At 50.3% G+C, this 20,023-nt stretch overlaps 1 protein-coding gene across 4 annotated transcripts in view; it reads left to right on the top strand.

Annotated features, from left to right (window-relative positions):
* The window catches only part of Esrrb (estrogen related receptor beta), a 159,190-nt gene extending 148,737 nt beyond the window's left edge, over positions 1-10,453 (top strand). For all 4 annotated transcript variants that reach the window (XM_085697350.2, XM_048449266.3, XM_048449268.3 and 1 more), the window contains 2 exons: positions 3,454-3,723; positions 7,506-10,453. In XM_085697350.2, coding sequence (XP_085553476.2) covers positions 3,454-3,723; positions 7,506-7,750 — 515 coding nt within the window. In that variant the 3' untranslated portion in view covers positions 7,751-10,453. The remainder of the gene's footprint in view (positions 1-3,453; positions 3,724-7,505) is intronic.
* Positions 10,454-20,023: the final 9,570 nt, after the last annotated feature.

Below are 20,023 nucleotides of genomic sequence, written 5' to 3'. Positions count from 1 at the left end.
TGTTTGCACATCCACAAATAGTTCTGCCTCACACTTGGCCACGGTGGCTCATTAATTAACTGTTGTGTTTGTTTAGTAAGTACGCGTATCACAAGTTGTATTTCCGTAGTGTTCTACCCGGCATCCTTTCTGCTCGTGATCTAACAGCGCCCCTTTTCCCATTGCCACCCAGTCCTCGCCTAGAGCTAGCGGTGTCTACTCCTGTTGTCCCTTCTAGTGTTTTCCTCAAGTATTAGAAAGCATTAAAATGGTTTTTAAATACTGACAACAAACACTGCAGGCCGGCTGGGGTTTCCAGAATTCTGTCCAGGACTTCTCAGCTGTCAGAGAGAAGTACTCCCTCCCCAGAGGGCGAGCCTGCTGCTCAGACCGAGGAAAGCCATCCCTCTGGATGCTCTTCCACAGTAAAGGGTTTTCCAAGCGGCTCTCTCCCCTCCCCCAAGCTCTCTAGAGCAGACCAGCCTCTTACATGACCCTTACATGGGATATAAACCCTAAGCAAATGTTTTGGGTTGTTTTCCTACCATCCCAGGATCAGGCCATGACATCTGTCTGTCCTCTGCTGTGACTACTTAGCAGATTGGGTGGGCAGGAAGGCAAGCAGCCCTGTGGCTGGTGTCTGCACTTTCCAGGCGCTTGGAGGTCAGGACTCAGGAGTGTGTCTGTACCCCTGGGGAGTGTCCCTTTAGAGCACAGCCCCCAGGTCACTTGTGCAGGGTCTCCCTGAACTGAACACTGCCATTTGCCATTCGCGTGTTCTCAGAAGCTTCCAGTCATTGAAGCTCTCCTTCCTTCCTTCCTTTCCTCCTTTCTTCCTTCCTCCTTCCCTCCCTCCCTCCCTCCCTCCCCCCTCTTCCTCTTTCCCTCCCTCCTTCTGTCCTTTCTTTCCTTTCCCTTCCTTCTCCTTCCCTCCCCTCCCCTCCCCTCTCCTCCCTCCCTCCCTCCATCCTTTTCTTTTTTCTTTCCTTTCCCTTCCCTCTCCTTCCCTCCCCACTCCTCCCTCCTTTCTTTGTTTTTCAAGACAGGGTTTTTCTATGTATCCCTGTGGTGGGATTAAAGGTGTTTGCCATTATGTTGCTTGGTAACATTTAGTGGCCCATAACATCTTCACCATGGTAGGCCACGGAAGCTGGGAGTTACGGTTTGAGTAAAGCCATTGGTCGCAGAGAGGGACAGAAGCCTGCTTGTAACATTCTTTGCAGACATCATGCCTGAGAGATGTACCTCACCAGCCTGTCTTTACCCCCAGAGCCTGGCTGTCTCATGCCCACCCTCTCTGCTTCCTTCCATTTTATTTGTCTGTGAATTCACCCCTGCATGCCTCGTGCCTCCTCCATCCTCCACAGTCTCTCTGCTCTCCAACTGTGCAGTCCGCCTCCTCCCCACCCACACCCTCCCATGCTGACTGATTGGTATCTGCTAATTAATGTCACCAAAGCCTCTCTCCTACTCACGGACCTGATAAGGGAAATTGGATGTCCATTTCTATCTATCTTTTATTACCTCCGGCTTTCTGGGCCCCTGAAGGCTGCCACATACCCCCTGTGCTGCTGGGAACGTGGGCAGCAACAGACACACAACTTAACCCCTGTGTCCTGTCATGTCCGTCCCCCCCCCCCAAGGAGGCACAGTCACCAGAGTTCCCCCTAGTTGGTGGGAATACCCTCCTCTGTGATTGGTCACCCATAGGTGACCGACCAGCTGACAGCTAGGTGGTGATCCAACGCATGGGTTGTATGGAGAGGTTCAGGGCTCAAAAAGGGTGGGACTTAGAAGAGAAAGGTAAGGTAAATGGCCTTTAGCTTTTGTGTGCCTCCCTTCCGGTGTACTTCCTTCCAGAGGGAAAGGTCCTCTTCTGTCTGGGTAGCGGGAAAGACGCCACACAGACCCTGAGAGATCCAAGGGAAGGAAGTAATAATGACCACACTAACAAGAGAGTGGCGGCTTCCTCAGTCATCTTTGGCAGGGGGATGGTGGCTCACTGTGTGCCACCAGTGGTGTGGGATCATCATCCCCCTTTTATCCTCATGGCACCCCTCCCCCCATGTCACAGGAAGTGACAAGCAGGGCTTGGTCCAAAGTTAGCAAATTCTTCCGTTAGCAGAATTACCCAGAAACAAATTTCTTCGTTTCGGTTGCACGTGGCACTTGTGCATACAGCCTTGTGGATTCCCGCCCCCGCTCCCCAGCACTGGGAGTTGAAGTTGGGGCCTCACACGTGTAGGCGGACACTCGACAACTGCACTGTATTCCCAGCCCTGTTTTTTTGTTGTTGTTGTTTTGAGACAGGGTCTCTTGTAGCCAAGGCTGGCTTTGAACTTCAGATCCTCCCCCCAGGTATTAGGATTGTAGGCATGCGCCATCATGCCCTGCTGTTTCCTTCTCACCATAAATCTAGCTTGCTTCGAGTTAGACTAATCTCCCCCTTTCTGGATGAGCCCCCCTGAGAAGTTATTACCTCCTGTTTAGTTTTTATGATTGGAAATTAGCAAACTTACTCTTCCCTGTTGCCTTCTCATAAATCAGGCTATTGACTTTGCCTAAATCAAGTCCGCACTCAGTGCCATCCCAGCATGTCACCCTCATCTGGCAGGCGCAGGGCTTCCTCTCAACAATAGGAGCTCCTGTGTTCTATAATCGTCCTCCCGTGTAGCTCACGGCCACTCTGAAGCATCCTCTGCTCTTGTGCCCATTTCACGGAATGGAGGTTAGAGAGGTCAAGGTTTACAGAAGTTGCCTGGCCTCCTGAAGGCCAGGCCACAGCTAGTACATGGGCGTTCAGAGTCCAATCCAGGTAATCTCACATAGCACCCTGGACAGTGCAGGGTCATGATTCTGGAGTCCCTTTAACTATATTTCTCCTCACTGGAGGGAGGGAGTTGTGTCCCTGAATGCCAACTTCCTGGGCATGACTGCTGAGTCTTACAGGAAAATAATAGGCTGTATGGAGCCTTCCCCTGCCAGCGGCCTCTGCCTTTGGTCCTAGGCGATTCTGCCCAGGTCATGGACAACTGAATCTTCCTTCCTGACTGGAAACTATATTAGGATCTAGTATTGTTTTAAAGCAGAGAGCCTCTCTGGAGTGAGCAGAGAGAGACCCCATCTTGCCACCCCCAAATCCTGCTATTGATTCATCAGCTCCCTCAATTGCAAACGGCATGCCTCTCCAGACACAGGGAAAGACCTCGAACCAACAAGCATAGTGATAACTGTCAACATTGACCCAGCTCTTACTCTGGAAGTCTTTTCCATGAATTCTGGTGTGACTCATTTACCAAGGGGATGGCAGGAGCACCACATGGTCCCGTCCCCCGCCGCCGCAGCCACCGCCGCCACCCCAAGCAGGGTCTGGAGATGCAAGGACACAGCCCACCCCCCAGTCTGCCCCCTAGCAGGCCCCAGGGAAGGCCCCAGGGGCCCACTTCTGATCATCCTCTTCTCCACCCTCTGCAGGTTTCTCGAATCTGTCACTGGGAGACCAGATGAGCCTGCTGCAGAGTGCCTGGATGGAGATCCTCATCCTGGGCATCGTGTACCGCTCGCTGCCCTACGATGATAAACTGGTGTACGCGGAGGACTATATCATGGACGAGGAGCACTCCCGCCTGGCGGGGCTGCTGGAGCTGTACCGAGCCATCCTGCAGCTGGTGCGCAGGTACAAGAAGCTGAAGGTGGAGAAGGAGGAGTTTGTTACACTCAAGGCCCTGGCCCTGGCCAACTCAGGTAAGGGTGGCGTGTGACCCTCAGAGGGCTTGATGGGTTCGTGGGAGCCTGGCAAACACAGCTCAGACCGTAGACGGGCATGGCTGTGATGGGTGGGGGGTGACGGGCATTGCTGTTATCAGTGAACACTGCGTGCTCGTTCCTTTTCTCTTTCAGTGATAAAAAGCAGCTTACAGAAAGGGTTTATTTTTGGGTCAGGGTTCCAGAGGGATAGCATCCACCACCGGAGCAGGGAGAGGAGGATTGGTGTGGCAGCAGGAACCAGAGAAATGGCATTTCATCCCCACACACAGGGAGCAGAGGGAGTGAACAGGAAGTGAAGCGAGACTGTGAACCTCAAAGCTGGTCCTCCAGCAAGGCCCCACTTCCGGAAGGTTCCATCTCTTCCCCCAGTACACCACCAGCTGGGAACAGAATGTTCAGATCCATGAGCCTGTGGGGACATTTCTCATTTCAACCACAATACACTGCAAAGGTGGCCTGGGGTTGGAAGGGCTGTCGGAGGTCAACGCTGGTTTTGTACTTCCTAGGTCTTTTACTTGCAGAAACCAAAGGTTGTAGATTCTGAATCCATTGCTAAGGGCCGTGTCTGCATCTACCACTTGAGCAAGTTGCTTCACTCTGAGCCTGGGTGACCATAAGCCATGCTTACTCCATGCAATGTATATATAATTATGTCAGCCACATACCTAGTACACAGGAGTAAGTGCTCAGCTTGCAAAGTTCGCTATGACATTATGTACATAATTCTTATTATAATCCCATTTTATAGACATGGAAATTGAGGCTGGGAAAGTTGGAAATTTGTCCAGAGTTTAAAGGTGCCAGGGTTAGTCCATGTGTGGTGGCACAGACTTTTAATCCTAGCACTAAGAAGACTGGGGCAGGAGGATCTCTTGAGTTTAAAGTCAGCCTGGTCTACACAGTTCAAATTTTGTCTCTGGGGCTAAAGAGGTGACTTAGCAATTAAGAGCACTGGCTGCACTTGCAGAGGACCCGGGTTCAATTCCCAACACCCACATGGCAGCTCACAGACTTCTAATTCCAGGTCCAAAGGATCCAACGCCCTTTTCTGGTCTCCACTGGCACTGTGCACACGTGATGCATATACATGCGCACACACATACACGCACACTCACACACACCCACTCTATTCCTGACACTAACAGCACTGGCTCTCTCTCTCTCTCTCTCTCTCTTTCTCTCTCTCTCTCTCTCTCCCTCCCTCCCTCCCTCCCTCTCCCCCTCTCTCCCTCTCCCTCCCTCCCATCTCTCTTCTCTTCCCCCCCCCAACACCAACAACATGACCTTGGTTGCTATGTCCTTGAGTAGGAGGCGCGTTCTTGGTACCTCCTCCTCCAAGCACCTGTGAGTATTAAAGATCAGCTGAGGATAATGCAGTCCGCTGCTTGGCCTAGTAAATATTGACTGTTGTCACCGCTATTACAATGTCAGGGGAAATAGTGTTCCCAGCACACAGAAGAGGGAAAGCTGGCTCCCAGGTGGAGAGGGCCACTTCTCCAGGTGTGCCAGGCTTTCTCTGGAAGTTTCATATCCTAGGAGCTCCTTGAGTGGCTGACAAACTGGGGCCATGGTCGCTCTGGCTTTGAAGCACATCCACACAGGGACACTTGATGGCTCAGAGCCATGCCCTTCACAGCATTCCCATCCTCAGCCCCGTGGCATTTGCTGCTGTTAGCCTCTGGTGCCTTTCCTGATGTCATCAATCCCCAGCCCAGCCTTGTCAGCCAATGGGGGCTTCACACGGCACAGCAGTCTGCCTTAGAACTCTTGGTGGTTCAGGCCTTGGCTTTGTGTTGTCTGTTCCTTCCGTGCCTCCTGCCTTCTTTCTTCTTCCTGAAAACACCCTCCCCAGAAATCATCAAACCCAAACCCTGACTTAGGCTCTGCTCCTCAGGAGCCTGACCTACTACAGGTTGTTGTTTTTATTTTATTTTACTTTATTTGGTGTAGCTCTATAAACAGACAATGCATGAAATCCCATTATTCCATGTGTTGTCCCCACGCCTCCTCACCCCCAGCATGCTCGGTCCACTGTTAATATCTTGCATTAGACAGTGTGCTGTAGTTAGCAAGCCAATAATGATAGACATCTTTATGGTTTTTGAGACTGTTTTACTTTGTAGCCCAGACTAGCCTGAGACTGACTGTTTATCCCAGGCTGGCCTTAGACTCATGAACAATTCTTATGCCTCAGCCTTCCAACTATTGGAATTACAAGTGTATCCCACCCTCCCATGGCAGTGGCCCTTGCTTGTCTCAGTGACTCCTTACTCTGTCATCCATTGGTTTCAAAGATTTAGTGCCTTGTGATCCTGGAAGGAAGAGCTGGTAGACCAGGCCCCTGCAGGTCATAGCCTCGAGGCAGGACAGTCACCCAGGAGCCTACGGAGCATGTTGGATGGAGAAGGGATGGCTGTGGAATCACTGAGGCCTCCTGGTAGCAGTACAAGGGCCCCTGTGGCTAAGTGGATGGTCAGTGGCTGACCCAGTCCCTTGAGAGTGTGCCAGCTGTCACTCACCTGCATCCCAGCCATCTCTAGGGCTCTTTGACAGCAGAAAAAAAAATTCATAGCCATTGATTTTGTAATTAACAGTTTATCAATGCCATCAATACAGACTCACTGATGGATTGCAAAGAAATTGATCCTGCAATGTTATTTTATTTCATTTTTGGTTGAAAGCACCTGCCAATTGTAACTCCTTGGGGAGGGTGACAGGATGGAAAATGGGGTCAGAGGTGACTGGGGTGGCTGGGGTCCAACCCTGCAGGAATGCTGGAAGGAGACCCAGGGGAATCCAGGGTACTGCTGGGACTGGCCAGCTTGTGCGGCTGCCTCAGCAGTCTGGGGTCTGGCCACCCAGCATGCTCTGGACTTGCCTGCTCTTTTGAGGAATCCACAAGGTTGGCTCAGTTCCCGGTGTCCACACAGCAAGGTTTGGCACTGCAGTTCATGGTGCGCGCACAAGATGCTGACAGAAAGTGGCTGGGTAGTTCCCCCACAGGGTAGGTTCTAGGAGATTCCCTCTGTTCTGCTCAGATCCCAGTGTTTAGGCGGTGAGTTCCTGGGCTACATTCTAAACCAATGCTTTTTTTCTTTGCCATGCTGGGGGTCAGACTCAAGACCCTGAACATGCTAGACAAGCACCCATCACTGAACTATTGATATATATCAATATCTAAATATATATATGAATATATCTCAGCTATATTCCCACTGGCTCCCTCTGTCCCATGCCCCTCTATTCCCCTCAACCCTCAAGCAGCTAGACATTGATTTCTGCCCTTTATATCTGTTCTGCAGCCAGAGTTGTAAGGTTAGCTGTACTGTAGATGGGTGGTTGCTCATGGCTCACAGACCATGAAGACACGATGGTGCCCGTAGTGACCGCGGTGAGGCTCCTGTGACCTGGGCACTTGAGTGTCCTGTACCTTTAGCCTGTATGACCCGCTTAACTCTATGAGATAGGTATGGCTAGGAAAATATGGGACAGAGACGTTAAATAGCTCTCCCCAAGTCTCACACAACCTACCAAGTGAGGAACATGCGATTCTGCGGGCCAGGTTCCAGGGTCCCCTGAATACCTCCAGGGTATCCAGCAGGTCTGACTCAGCCCTTCAGTGAAGATCCTTATCCTTCAATAGCCAGCCTTTGAGGGTAGACATGCTCCCTGCTGGTCTGACTTCACTCCAGACCTGCCTTCTGCCCTGGGGCAGCCAAGCCACCCCTGCTGGCACTGACCCGCTCCTGTGTCCGCAGATTCCATGTACATTGAGGACCTGGAGGCCGTGCAGAAGTTGCAGGACCTGCTGCATGAGGCGCTGCAGGACTACGAGCTGAGCCAACGCCACGAGGAGCCGCGGAGGACGGGCAAGCTGCTGCTGACGCTGCCCCTCCTGCGGCAGACAGCAGCCAAAGCCGTGCAGCATTTCTACAGTGTGAAACTGCAGGGCAAGGTGCCCATGCACAAACTCTTCCTGGAGATGCTGGAGGCCAAGGTGTGATGGCCCAGCACACAGACGGATGGACACGATCCACGTGGAGACCTCCACAGCCACCAGCCTCGACCTTCCACACCTGCATCGGGGCTCTGAGCTGTCCCAGAGGAAGAGGTTTTTCTGCTTCCTGGCCATGTGCAGACTCCTAGGGGCAGCAGATGGGGAGACGGGGATGGGAGGGTGGGGGCGGGGGGCTCATCTGTCACCCGCATTTTCTTTGGTATTTTTTCCTTCTCCATGGGCAGTGCTAAGGCTTGGGCCAGGGCTGACTCCCCTTAGGGCTGGAGACCACCAGAGGAATCACCCCTCCCCGCAACCAAGAAGCAGAGCATCCATATCCGGGCCCCTCCCCATTCAGGACCTGGATGTACCTGGATGGGCAGTGTGCTTAGAGTCCAGGACCCAAAAGACTTAGATTGGGCTCTTGTGGAGGTATTGGTGTCAGGTATTGGGGCTGGAGTGTATCCAGAGGCCCTGCCTGCACAGAGAGGTCTGTGGCCAGGGCCTTTGACCCCTCAGGAGGCTCTGCGCCTCCTCAGTCCAGCTGGCTCCCTCCTCTTCCTCCTTCCCACTTGTTCTACCACACCCAGGGTCCAGTTGGTGCTCCTGCCAGCCCGCCCCTCCCTTGCTCCTGCCCCTACCTCAGCCCACTGAGGTAACTCCAGGGTATGCATCCAGGAACTCACCGGCTCAGAAAAGAGCTGGGTCCTGTACCGATTGCACCTATTGCCTCCTCCTCCTTCTCCTGGGCCTGGCCAATCTAGAACTTGTCCAGGACTTGGCCCCGTCAGAGGGCACTTGGGGACCCTCACAAGGTCAGCAGCCTTGGTTGGGATGTAGGCTACGGAGAGGCCCAGCAGTGGAGGGGAGGAGGCATAGTGACACCTTGGGAAGGAAGGAACTCTAAAGGTCCCTCTTGGCTCTTCCTTTACCTCATAAAAGTCTAGGCTTTGTGTCACAGGAGGGAAGCTTCTTGACATTTGTTAGTGGATGTAGCCCTTCTGGATCACCTAGCGAGGCCTGACCATCAGTTGTGTATAGGGTGATCCACCAGCCCATCCCACGCTTCCTAAGAGGCTCTGTCTTAATAAACCCCTCAGCCCTGGGCACGGGGACAAAGTTCCCCTCCTATTAACCCACCCAAGGGGCAGTCCTGAGTTCTCACTGGTGTTCATGGGTCGACAGGATGCCCTGCAGGTGAAGGTGCTCCTTCTGGAAGATAGCAGGCCAACATGCTTTGGTCGCTTTTCTGGGCAACCCCTCAGGCAGCACATATTCTGACCCCTTCCAGGAGTGTAGGGGTCCCCCTAGTTCAGGCTTTCTGGCACCTCTGACTGCTCCAGGCTCTGCCTCTGTGGTGACATCTCCAGGAGTTCAGGGACTCGGAATTAGAGACTGGCCACTTCCCATAGTTAATGCTAAACTAGGGAGGCCTCCCTGTCCCCGTCCCTCTGTCTACAAGGAATTGCCTCTCAGAGCCACTGGGTGAGTGGATGTTAAGGCATCCGTGCCTCTCTGCCAGAGCTCTCCTTGTCCCTGAACCAAGGTAGATGTTGCTTTTTACTGAACTCGATTAATCCTTAGGGTCTGGGCTTGGTGATCCTGGCCTCTGAAAGCCACCCTCAGCCACACTGCTGTGTCCCAGAATTGTGGAAAGGGTGTTACCCAAAAATAGATCTGCCAAGTCCTCAGCCCGTCTGCTTGGCCTCCTGCCCACACCAGCAAGGGACAGGACAGATGCCCACAGCTGGCTGAGTAGACACTGCTTTGGAGCAGTTAAAGGGGGCAGCTTTGTCTCCTTGGTCTACTAATGTAGCCCCCCCTGCCCCCAGATGGAATCCTTTTCACCCGAGGGGGATGCTGATCCGGTGTCCCTAGATAGAAGCTGCTTTTACAAGCTAAGAGAATGTACTAGTGACAGCGGTGTGCCCTGTGGGGAAGCTGGATCGCCTGGGCACCTGGAGTCGGAGGGTAGCGCCTACTTGTTCAAAGACTAGATGAGAGACGTCTGTGAGGCCAGGGAAGAGTGAGTGCTGTCCCTCCATCACCCAACTTCCCTAATCAGAACAAAACCCCAGGCTCCCTGCTATGTCCATTTTGGAATACTTGGAGAGGAGAGCACCCTTCGCCGTTGAATGCTCAGATACAGGTTATTTCAACCCAAGAAATAAACAATCGGTTTTAGAGGAGGCACTGGCTGGGGTTTATTTGATTCCTTTGTCCCCTCCCCTTTCCTGAAGGTTCTGGATGGTTCTGTCATGCCTCCCCGTTTTTGTTGCATACACAAACCTGATGACTTTCCAGGGCCTCAGCTTGAGGAGGTCTAAGCGACCCTCATCTGGGGTCAGCAAGGTCAGAGCCTGTGCCGTCTGCCTGGCCCCTCCCTCCCGACTCCTACCGGTGGGAGACAGGTGGCAGGCCAGGATGGCAGACCTGTGACGAGGAGACTGAGGAGACCGGAGTCCAAGCCCATGGAACAGCACCAAAGAGAAGCACTATGTGGAGAGATTGCTTTATTTTCTGATAATGATATCGTGGCTGGAATGGCTTAAGATGTATATATTTTTTAACCGGCAGTCCTTCCTGCTGCCCACCCTCCCTGTCTGTAATTCTCGTATGTGTTCTCCCACAGCCCCCATGTAAATCACGTGCCCCGGGGTTCTCCCATCCGGTCCCATGTATCTGGAATCTAATAAATAGGGAAAGGTGCGTTGAGTTCTTCATGCATTGTCTGTTGGAGTACACTGCCCTTAGGCAGCATCGCCCTTAGGACTCACACTGGTAACCAGAGAGGCCAGTGAAGAAGCACAAAGCACCCGTACCTAGGAGGCCTTGGGTACAGGTTACATGGCTGTTGTAGATGTCAGCAGTACTTAGCCTAGGGTCAACAGGCCCTGGGTTCAACCCCTAGCACTGTACGATACGATTTGAGACGTCTACTGCCGCTCAGCCCCACGACTGCTCTGCAGCAGAGAGAGGCACTCTTTCCGTGGTGCCACATGGGGGACATAGCCATTGCCTGTATCGCTTCAAGTCACCGTCTGGACTGTGTTTCTCCAGGTCCTCGGTGTCTTCTTCAAAGAACTGAAGTGCCCGCAAGTTGCAGAGTCACAAGGAACTTCATCTAGAAGCAAAGGGATAGTACAGAACAGACATGCTACATGGCAGTCAGCTCCTTGGGTACTCAAAGGCCCCTGGTAACTGCTTGGGGACTCTCCTTTTATGGGCACAAGGAGATGATTGCTAAGGGGCTTGAGATGAGGGAGTGGTTCTTTGTTTTCACTGACAGACTTGGATTATTTAAGACTTCACTCACTGCTCGTATGCCCAGGATGCATCTAATTTTAATCATGTATGCCCACCTATACTTAGGTATAGCATAGTAAATAGAGTATCGCTCTCAAAACTGGTTCAGCCCATACTGATGCTCGGCCTCTAGTTCCCAGATATCTCCTGGGACATGTTTGAATAGAAACTGACCACAAAGGAGGAGTCACTAAGGGGCCGCTAAGGAAGGAACAACTTAACTCCATTGTTTGGAGTGGGGTATCTGCAGCTTGATGTTGGTTACGCTGTTGGGAGAGGGGAGTATGGATGGCTTGAGCCAAACAAAGTCCCAGGCTGCTGTGCTTGCCTGCCAAGACAGGAGAACCTGGGAGCATTGTAACAGGATGCCTTTTGTTACAAGTAAAAGGCATTCCATCTTAATTTGTTTGTGGGGAATTATTCCTATAGAGGGAGGTAGGAGGGGTGTGTGTGTGTGTGTGTGTGTGTGTGTGTGTGTGTGTGTGTGTGTGCATACAAGCTCCAAAATCGAGCAGATGAAACACCAGACAGGGTTTGATCTGGAGCAGGCTGGAGACCCGGATAAGCAGACCACAGACCCCACATCTGTGGCCAGCCTTCTGTGAACTATGAGAGCCGCCGATAGGGTCCCCATCACAGCCTACCCTCTAACGTCAGCACTCTGGAATAATGCTCACAACGGACTTTGGGGGGGGGGGTACCGTAACTCACAACACATGAGCTGGAAGAGCGGAGCTGGCATCTGCTGAGGTGGGGAACACTTGACAAAAGTCCAGGGTCAAATAGGGAGTCTATGGGAAGTTTAAGATGTTATTACTTGTCTAGGGAGACACCTTCAGGGTGACGACTGATGTACCAGCTTACTAGGAAATGGCACAGCTTCCTCGGGAACAGATTCAGCACGGAAGCCCTGCCAGCTGTGAGTTCCTTTGCACTCCCAACTCTCAGTCTCCAACGTGCAGAGGCAGGCCCTCTCTGCAAACCCCACCTACTTCAGGGCTAGTTAGCCAGCTTCCAGTCTGCAACACTGAATGGAAAATTTCCAAAACAAGCAGCTTTCAAGCTTAAATAACTTCCTTTCTACCGTTCGTCCATCTATCCATCCTTCCGTCCGTCCTTCCTTCCTTTTCCTCCCTCCTTCCCTTCCTCTCTTCTCTCTCTTTCTCTCCCTCCGTCCGTCCTTCCTTCCTTTTCCTCCCTCCTTCCCTTCCTCTCTTCTCTCTCTTTCTCTCCCTCCCTCCTTCCTTCCCTTCCTTCCTTCCTTTTCTTTTTCTTTTTTTTTTGGACATAAGGTTTCTTAGGCTGACCTCGAACTCAGAGATTCACCTACCTCTGCCTCCCAAGTGCTAGGACTAAAGGCATGCATCTAATTTTAAATAACTTTTATCACATTGCATTGTTATGATTGCTGTATTCATTAGTACTATTTGTACCATTATCATGGGGGGGGGTGCGCGCATGCGCGCACGTGTGTGTAGGAAACAGTATTGAGGAATACGTCTGCATCAGCTACAAGAGGACTGTAGTAAAGGTCTTTCTTCTGAGCTCTGCATTGTTGAGAAATAAGGACTCTGTGGCCACCTTGTACACCATTATTAACCAGCAAGAGAAAAAAGCCCTAAGGAAACTTCTAGTGAAGGAGAAAGTCAGAGCTGTAACCTAAGAACGTCACTTCACCTCAGTCTCAGGGACAGTGTGAGCGCTAAGAGGCTCGTTAGATTATTTTTATAATTAACTTTAAAAATTTTTTTTTTATTTTGTTTTTTGGGACAAGGTCTCTCTACAGAGCCTTGACTGTCCTGGAACTTACTGTATAAACCAGACTGGTCATGAACTCACAGAGATCTGTCTGCCTCTGACTTCTGAGTGCTTGGACTAAAGGTATACACCACCATCAGCTTAATATTTTAAAGTTTATTTTTATAATTTGTGCGTGTGCACACGTGCGCTATGGTGTACGCAATGTGATCAGACAACTATGGAGTTTTCTTTCCTTCCACCATTACGTGGGTTGTGGGGGTTCAAACTCAGACCATGAGGCTTTGCTCACCGGGCTGCCAGTGCCTTTACCCACTGAGTCATCTAGCTGATTGATGGCAGAGGGTAAGACGGGAAAGAGAGAGGACCACGTGTTGTAGGAGTCCTGGCTTTGTCAGCCTCGAGGCTGTTCAGCAGTATGGGAAGAACAACAGCAGGCCTTGGTGAGTCCCCAAGCAGGAAATGATGGGTCAGATCCCACTAACTCCAAAAATGATACAAGACCTTTGGTTCAAGGATGGCACATTCCAGGAGTCAGCATAACTTCTGCTCTTACTCCTGTGTAGTGGACCCTCCCACTGGGCATAGCCACATGGCCACTGTTGGGAAGATTCTCACTGGATTCCACATATGTTTGATGCAGCCTTTACAGGGGATGCAATTTCAACAAGGTTTAAGATTACACAGGTCAGTTTCACAACCCAGAATTGTATAAATCCAAGCAAAATCTCTTCTTTGAACCCCCATACCCCAAATCTGGCTAGTTGCTGAAAAGATTGAACGTATAGCTGCCACTCAAGAAATCTGTCCATCTTCGCATCTTCCTTGGTTATGATGGGGCCACAGAAGCCATCTCTAGCCACGGGCTTCTGCTCCCACCCAGCCAGGGCTAGCTCAAAGGCATATGCATAAGGACTGGTATGTCTGGGAAGATTCTAAACATGATTTCTCGGAGGATCCCTAGGTGCCATACCGCCTATGTGTACCAGTGGGGCCACTGGAGGAGGCATTGCTGTACCCTAAGCCTTGGTCCGTTGAAGTAATTTAAGTTCAAACACTGTTGTGGTCTTCAGGCCACATTCATAGGGACAAAGGTATCAAGACTCTCAACCTCTCAACCTTAGTTTTTGCTGTTCTTTTAAAGAAAACATTAAGTCTAACCTCGCGGTTAGTACTGTGACTTTTTTTGTTTTTTGTTTGTTTGTTTTTTTAACCATCATCCTAAAGATCCTAAAGTCCTTGGGTGGACAGTTTAGACTCATTCAAAGCAAAAATGATCTCAACTGTGCAATGTCCAAGCTTAGTGATCAGACAGAACGACAGAGCGAGCCCATGTCTCCAGATATCCCAGAAGGATCAAGAAGACAGCCCTGAGCTTGCAGTGTGGGGGTGGAGATGGCAGAGATTTTGTGATCCTTGAGCCAAGTCTCTTGGGAGCTGGTACTGGCTAAGACTCTCCTGTTCTAATCATGGGTCTCCTATGAGGTGGAGTGTGGGGAGGGGATGCCAGCAACAGGAACAGAGGAGAGCTGAGCAACCCTCCTAGCCAGGGGCCTGTGTCGGTCTTCATCCTGTGCTCTGTGCAGCCAAACTGTGGCCCTGCAGTGGGGGAGGGAAGGGAGGTTAGTAGAGGAGAGGGACCCAGGGCCGGTGCAGGAAGTGTGCCTGGAAGGAAGGGACTTGGACTCCGAGGAAACATTCCTGGAAGGAGCTCAAGTCCCCCAGCTTCCCCTGGAAATTGCTTTGTTTAATATGCAAAGTACAGCGGTGTTCGGAAGACATCTCAGCATCCATCACCCCATGCAAATTCCGACCCTGGGGACAAAAAGCCCCTGTAAGTCACTCAATTCCCCTAATCAGGTGTGCGTGGGTGACAGCAATGTTCCCAGGGAACAGCACAGGGCGGGCAATAGCCTACCCCGGACAGAGACTAGATAAGGAGCCAAGAAAAGCTGAGAGCTTGCCCAGGGTGGAAGGGTCTACAGGCCGCATCTATGCCCAGTGGTCGCTCGCACCCTGTCTCTCCAGGTCTTTGATACAGGATGGAGCTGATGTTGTGGGCAACTAAAAGATGGAAGTCTAAAGAAGCTGCTACTAACTAGGGCTGTGAGTCAGATGCCTTCCCTGGAAATATAGGGGATGCCCCTTCCCTGACCACAGGCCCAGAGAAGAGGGTGAACATGAGGACCTGGCAGTGGGAAATGGGCACTTTCACTCCAGCCTACCATCTGATAGCACAGGCTGTCTCCAGGCTGCAGCTGTCAGACACAAGAATGCCTCAGCCTGGGGACCTCTCCAGATGAAATACACAAGGCTGTTTAACTTTGTTTCAAAGATAATTTATTTCTAATGAATGTGTTTTGGGGAGTGAAGTATACCCATGTGAATACAGTGATGCTGGAGACCAGAAGAAGGCACTGGCTTCCCCTGAGCAGCAGTTACTGGCTGCTCACAGCCCAGTGTGGGTGCTGGGAACCAGACTGGCTCTTTGCAAGGGTAGTGCATGCTCTTAACTGAACCATCTTTCCAGCTCTGTTTTTGTTTATTGAGACGGGGTCTTGCTGTTGCCAGACTGCCTGCAACGCACTATTTTTAAGTAATAATCTAATTAATTAGTTAATTAATTAAGCTGAGCTGTGGTGGCGCATGCCTTTAATACCAGCACTTGAGAGGCAGAGGCAGGAGGATCTCTGTGAGTTCGAAGCCAGCCTGGTCTACAAGAGCTAGTTCCAGGACAGGCTCCAAAGCCACAGAGAAACCCTGTCTTGAAAAACCAAAACCGAGAGAGAGAGAGAGAGAGAGAGAGAGAGAGAGAGAGAGAAATAAAATGTCACACAATAGTTAATTAATTAAACGTGTTTGTATGTACACTCACATATATGCCATAGTATACATGTGGAGGTCAGAGAGCAACTTACGGGAGTCTGTTCTCTCCACCGTGTGGAGCCTAGCAATTATATTTAGGTAATCGGGCTTGGCAGCAGGTACCTTTACTCCCTGCTAGTCCACAGCAAATCAGCCTTGAACTTGCCATTCTCCTGTTTCAGCAACCCGAGCACTGGGATTGCAGGTGGAGGAGATAAGGCTAGTTAACTTTGCATTTCAAGTAAGTGCTGAGTATATTTTTTCCTGAAGTGTATCTTGTTGTTGTTGTTGTTGTTGTTGCTGTTGTTTGAGGCAGGGTTTCTCTATGAAACAGCCCTTGCTATTCTGAAACTCTGTAGACCAGGCTGACCTCGAACTCAACTCAGAGACCTGCCTGCCTCCTCCTCCTGAGTGCTGGGATTAAAGGCGTGCATCACCACTGCCGGGCTCCTAAAGTGTTTTCTTATGTTTATGTTTTGCTTCTCTGAAGGTTAAGCGTCGCTAGGCTGTAATGAGAGCTGCTGATCCTGGAATGCACTCATCTGACTTTGCACATCCGTCTATCCATTGCGGAAGGGCCTCATTTCCCTCTCTTCCTCCCATTTCCACGTATCTGTTCTTGACACAGTACGCTGCCAGCCAGCCCCCTCCTGAACGGCCCATCTCCGCTGTCTCTCTCATAGGATTAATATGTAAAACACACATAGAACAACACACAATGAAACCCACCACAAAACCAAACAGCCCAGTCAACATATGGGCTAATGAAATGAGCGGATAATTCTCAAAGGATGACATACAGAAGGGCTGGAGACCCGACTCAGTGGCTAAGAGCCCTGGCTGCTCATTCAGAGGACCCGTGTTCAGTTCCCAGTACACCCATGGTGGCTCACAACCATCTGCTACTCCAGTCCCAGGGACTCTGCTGTCACAGCACACACTACACACACACTGCACAGACATACGTTCAGACAAACCACTAATACACATAAAACAACAATAAATGAAAATCTCAAAAAAAAAAGGTGAAAATTGAAACTATACTGGGATCGATCCCATCTTGCCCTAGTTAGAGCAGCAGTTCTGAAGAAAATGAGTAACAAGCGCAGGGAACAATGCAGAAAAAAGCGAAGCCTTGTGCTGGTGAGAACCGAGAGCAGTCCCGCCAGTCAGGTGAAATCAACCTGGAAGACTCTCAGGAAACTAACAGAGCTTCTACAAGGCCCAGCCACTCCACTCCTGGGTATCATCCACAGGACTCCAAGATGACCAAACACAGGCATAACCGCACATCTATGCTTAGCGTAGCATTGCCCATACCAGCGAAATATGGAGCCAACCTAAGTGTCCAGCAATAAAGGATGGCTGAGGAAATCATGACCTGTATACAGTGGGAAAGTTTTTCATCTAGAAAGAAGAATGAAATCACGTCATTTGAAAAAAATACGGCGGCACCTGGAGATAATTAGATTAAGTGACTTGAGCCAGTCTCAGAAAGACAAATATCCCATGTTATCTCTCCCTTGTGGGTCCTTGACTAGATACAGGGATGTAAAATGAAGTGTGTCTGTCTGTATGATAGGAGTTAGAAGGAAAATTGCTTCAAAGAAACAAAGGGACTGATGGGAGGGGTGAGGGGGTAAGATCTGGAGGTAAATAGTCTCGGCACAATATCTACTTACACATAACTTAAAACTTTTAAAAATTAAAATTGGGACTAGTTGTTCAGGAATTGTGTCTTCTCATTATCTCTGCTATATTCACATCCTTTTTTTGTACCTTCAACCTTATTTGCTCTACAGGACTCCTCCCCCTCTACCCTCTGACCTACTCAAACACGCAGCTTCTCTTTCCCCTGTGACTTCGTCTCTTTCTCCCCAAGATAGCTGATGATTTGTCTCTTCCTGCTTGCTCATCATCCATGCCTTTTGTCCTCCCATTCTCCACCCACTTGTCCAAATTCTTTCAATGATTATCAGTGCTGCCCTTCACTGTGCTCTGCACACCCCTGTGTCTTGTGAACAGGCCCCGTGGTGAGACTTTCACCCTCTCTGCCCAGGGCTTCATAGTTGTTTCCTTCTGGGAACCAAGTTCTCTGAAGGCAGGGACTTGTCTTAAGTGATGTTTCCCCATCGATGTGGTAAGCACAATATGTCACCCAGCAAAACTGCATGCCTGTTGCGTAGTTGAATTCAACTGGGGTGTCTCCAAGTGGGAGAGTTTCCTCTGGGGGTAAATACAAGAAGGTCCCCTCTGGAGTGAAGGGGCAGGTAGAACTGGAGGGTTGGATGGAAAGTGAGGCAGACAGCTAGAAGAAGAGGGAGCTGGTAGAGGGTGCCTGTTTTTACAAGAGAACAAACCAAGCATCCCTCATGCTATCAGGGCAATGATGCCAGCCCCACACTGCCAGCCTGGGTACCAGGCAACGTCTTAGGTTTGGAAGGGAAAGTCTCTTTGCTCCCTTCTGCTTAGAGTACCAGCACAATTCATCTTCCTTGGGGTGTCTCTTGAAACTGGGTAGAAGTCTACCCTGAGGTTAGTGAGGGAGGTGAGACAATCTCAGCTGTCTTCAGTGTCCTCTCCCCGGGACAACAGTGATCTCGTGTGACTCTGCTGGTCGCTTCTGTGCCTGAGGTCAACCAGATGGCTCTGGGGTTCATTGGTGCTGAGGGCTTTTGTCCTGCCCTCCTTCAGAGAAGACCGACCTGTTAAACCAGGATGCTTCAAGAAGCAGCGCATTGGAGTTCACGTGCTGAGGAGGCAAGAATCCTCCTGGGGACCAAGCATCAGCAAGCAAAGAAACTTTCTCTTCCAAATTCAAGGTCTGCCTGGTGCCCAGGCTAGCCATGTTTTGAGTCCAAAGCAGCAGAAATACGACGAAGCAGCCTTACTATGAGAGTCATGGAACCTGCCTAATCCTGGGTTCATCTCTGTCACTTTGCCGAGGACCCAAGGGAGAAGGTGGTGTCATGCTGTCCTAATCCCTGCCTTCCTGGGCTGAGTCTACAACTCTAAGTCACCTTCCGGCTGTGTTATTTGGGTACTCTTTGGAATGGGGCATGCCCCTTGCTTTATATTTAGTCATTCACTTATTTACTTTGCTATGGTGTCTCATGTATCCTGGGCTGGTATCAAACACTGTATATATCTGAGACTGGCCTTGAACTCCTTAACATCCTGCCTCTACCTCCCAAACGCTGGCATTTCAAGTGTCATGCCCTCACTTTATAATAACACTTCCTCACTTATCTCCCTTCCCACTGGATGACAGTGAGGTTATCAAGCATCTCAGCCCTCCTCATGGGGTGGGGTCAGGACCTGAGTTTGGCCAGGCAGACCCTGGAACAGAGTCCTGCGTTGTCAACTTTTGAGGGGTCTGCTCTGGTCCTAGCTACTCGGGCTCCTCCCCTTCCTGAGGTCAGGCTGTCACCAGGAGCTGCTCTAGTAAAATGTCCTTTTCTCAGCATCAGTACCTGTGACTCGCAATTAGTGAATCCTGAATCCAAGGAGTGTCTGGACCACACTCCAGGCTCGTCAATCTCAACATCTACCATCCAGGATGCTTTTAGTAGAAAAACAGTGAATGGGGCTGGGGGTGTGACTTAGTTGGTAGGATGCTTGCTTCTTAGTCTGGATGAAGCCCTGGATTCAATTCCCAGCACTGCATAGACTGGCTGTAGTGGCCCACACTGTAATCCCAGTATGCAAGAAGTAGAGGCAGGAAGAGTAGGAACTCAAAGTTGCCTTGGACTACATAGCTACTTTGAGGCCAGCCTGGACTATAGGAGACCCTGACAAGGAAGGGAGGGCAGAAGGGAAGGAGGAAAGTGTAAATGGAGACTACATGTTCATTTCCTGGTCACCTAAACCTGAATAATCACACAGAAACTATATTAATTAAAACGCTGTTTGGCCAATAGCTTAGGCGTATTCCTAACTAGATCTTATATCTTAAATTAACCCATTTCTATTAATCTGTGTATCACCATGAGGCTGTGGCCTACCAGTAAGTTTCTGGCATCTTTCTCCTTTGGCTACTACATGGCGTCTGCCTGACTCTGCCTTCTTTCTCCTTGCACTCAGTTTAGTTTTCCCACTTAGTTCTATTCTGCCCTGCCATAGGCCAAAGCACCTTCTTTATTAACCAATGACAATAAAGCATTCACAACATACAGAGGAGAATCCCACATCATCTTCCCTTTTCTGTCTAAATAAAAGGAAGGTTTTAACTTTAACATTGTAAAATTGCATATAACAAAACAGGTATCAAGCAAGAATTATAGTTACAATATTTTTTGTGAATCAAAAGTTTTTATATCTATTTCATTTTTTATCATAACTAAGGAAAGC

This window comes from Myodes glareolus, chromosome 11, assembly GCF_982192425.1.
Source record: "Myodes glareolus chromosome 11, mMyoGla1.1, whole genome shotgun sequence".
Classification (NCBI taxonomy): Eukaryota; Metazoa; Chordata; class Mammalia; order Rodentia; family Cricetidae; genus Myodes; species Myodes glareolus.
The sequence above is the reverse complement of the archived record's forward strand: the minus strand, read 5'-3'. Positions and strand labels throughout refer to the sequence as shown.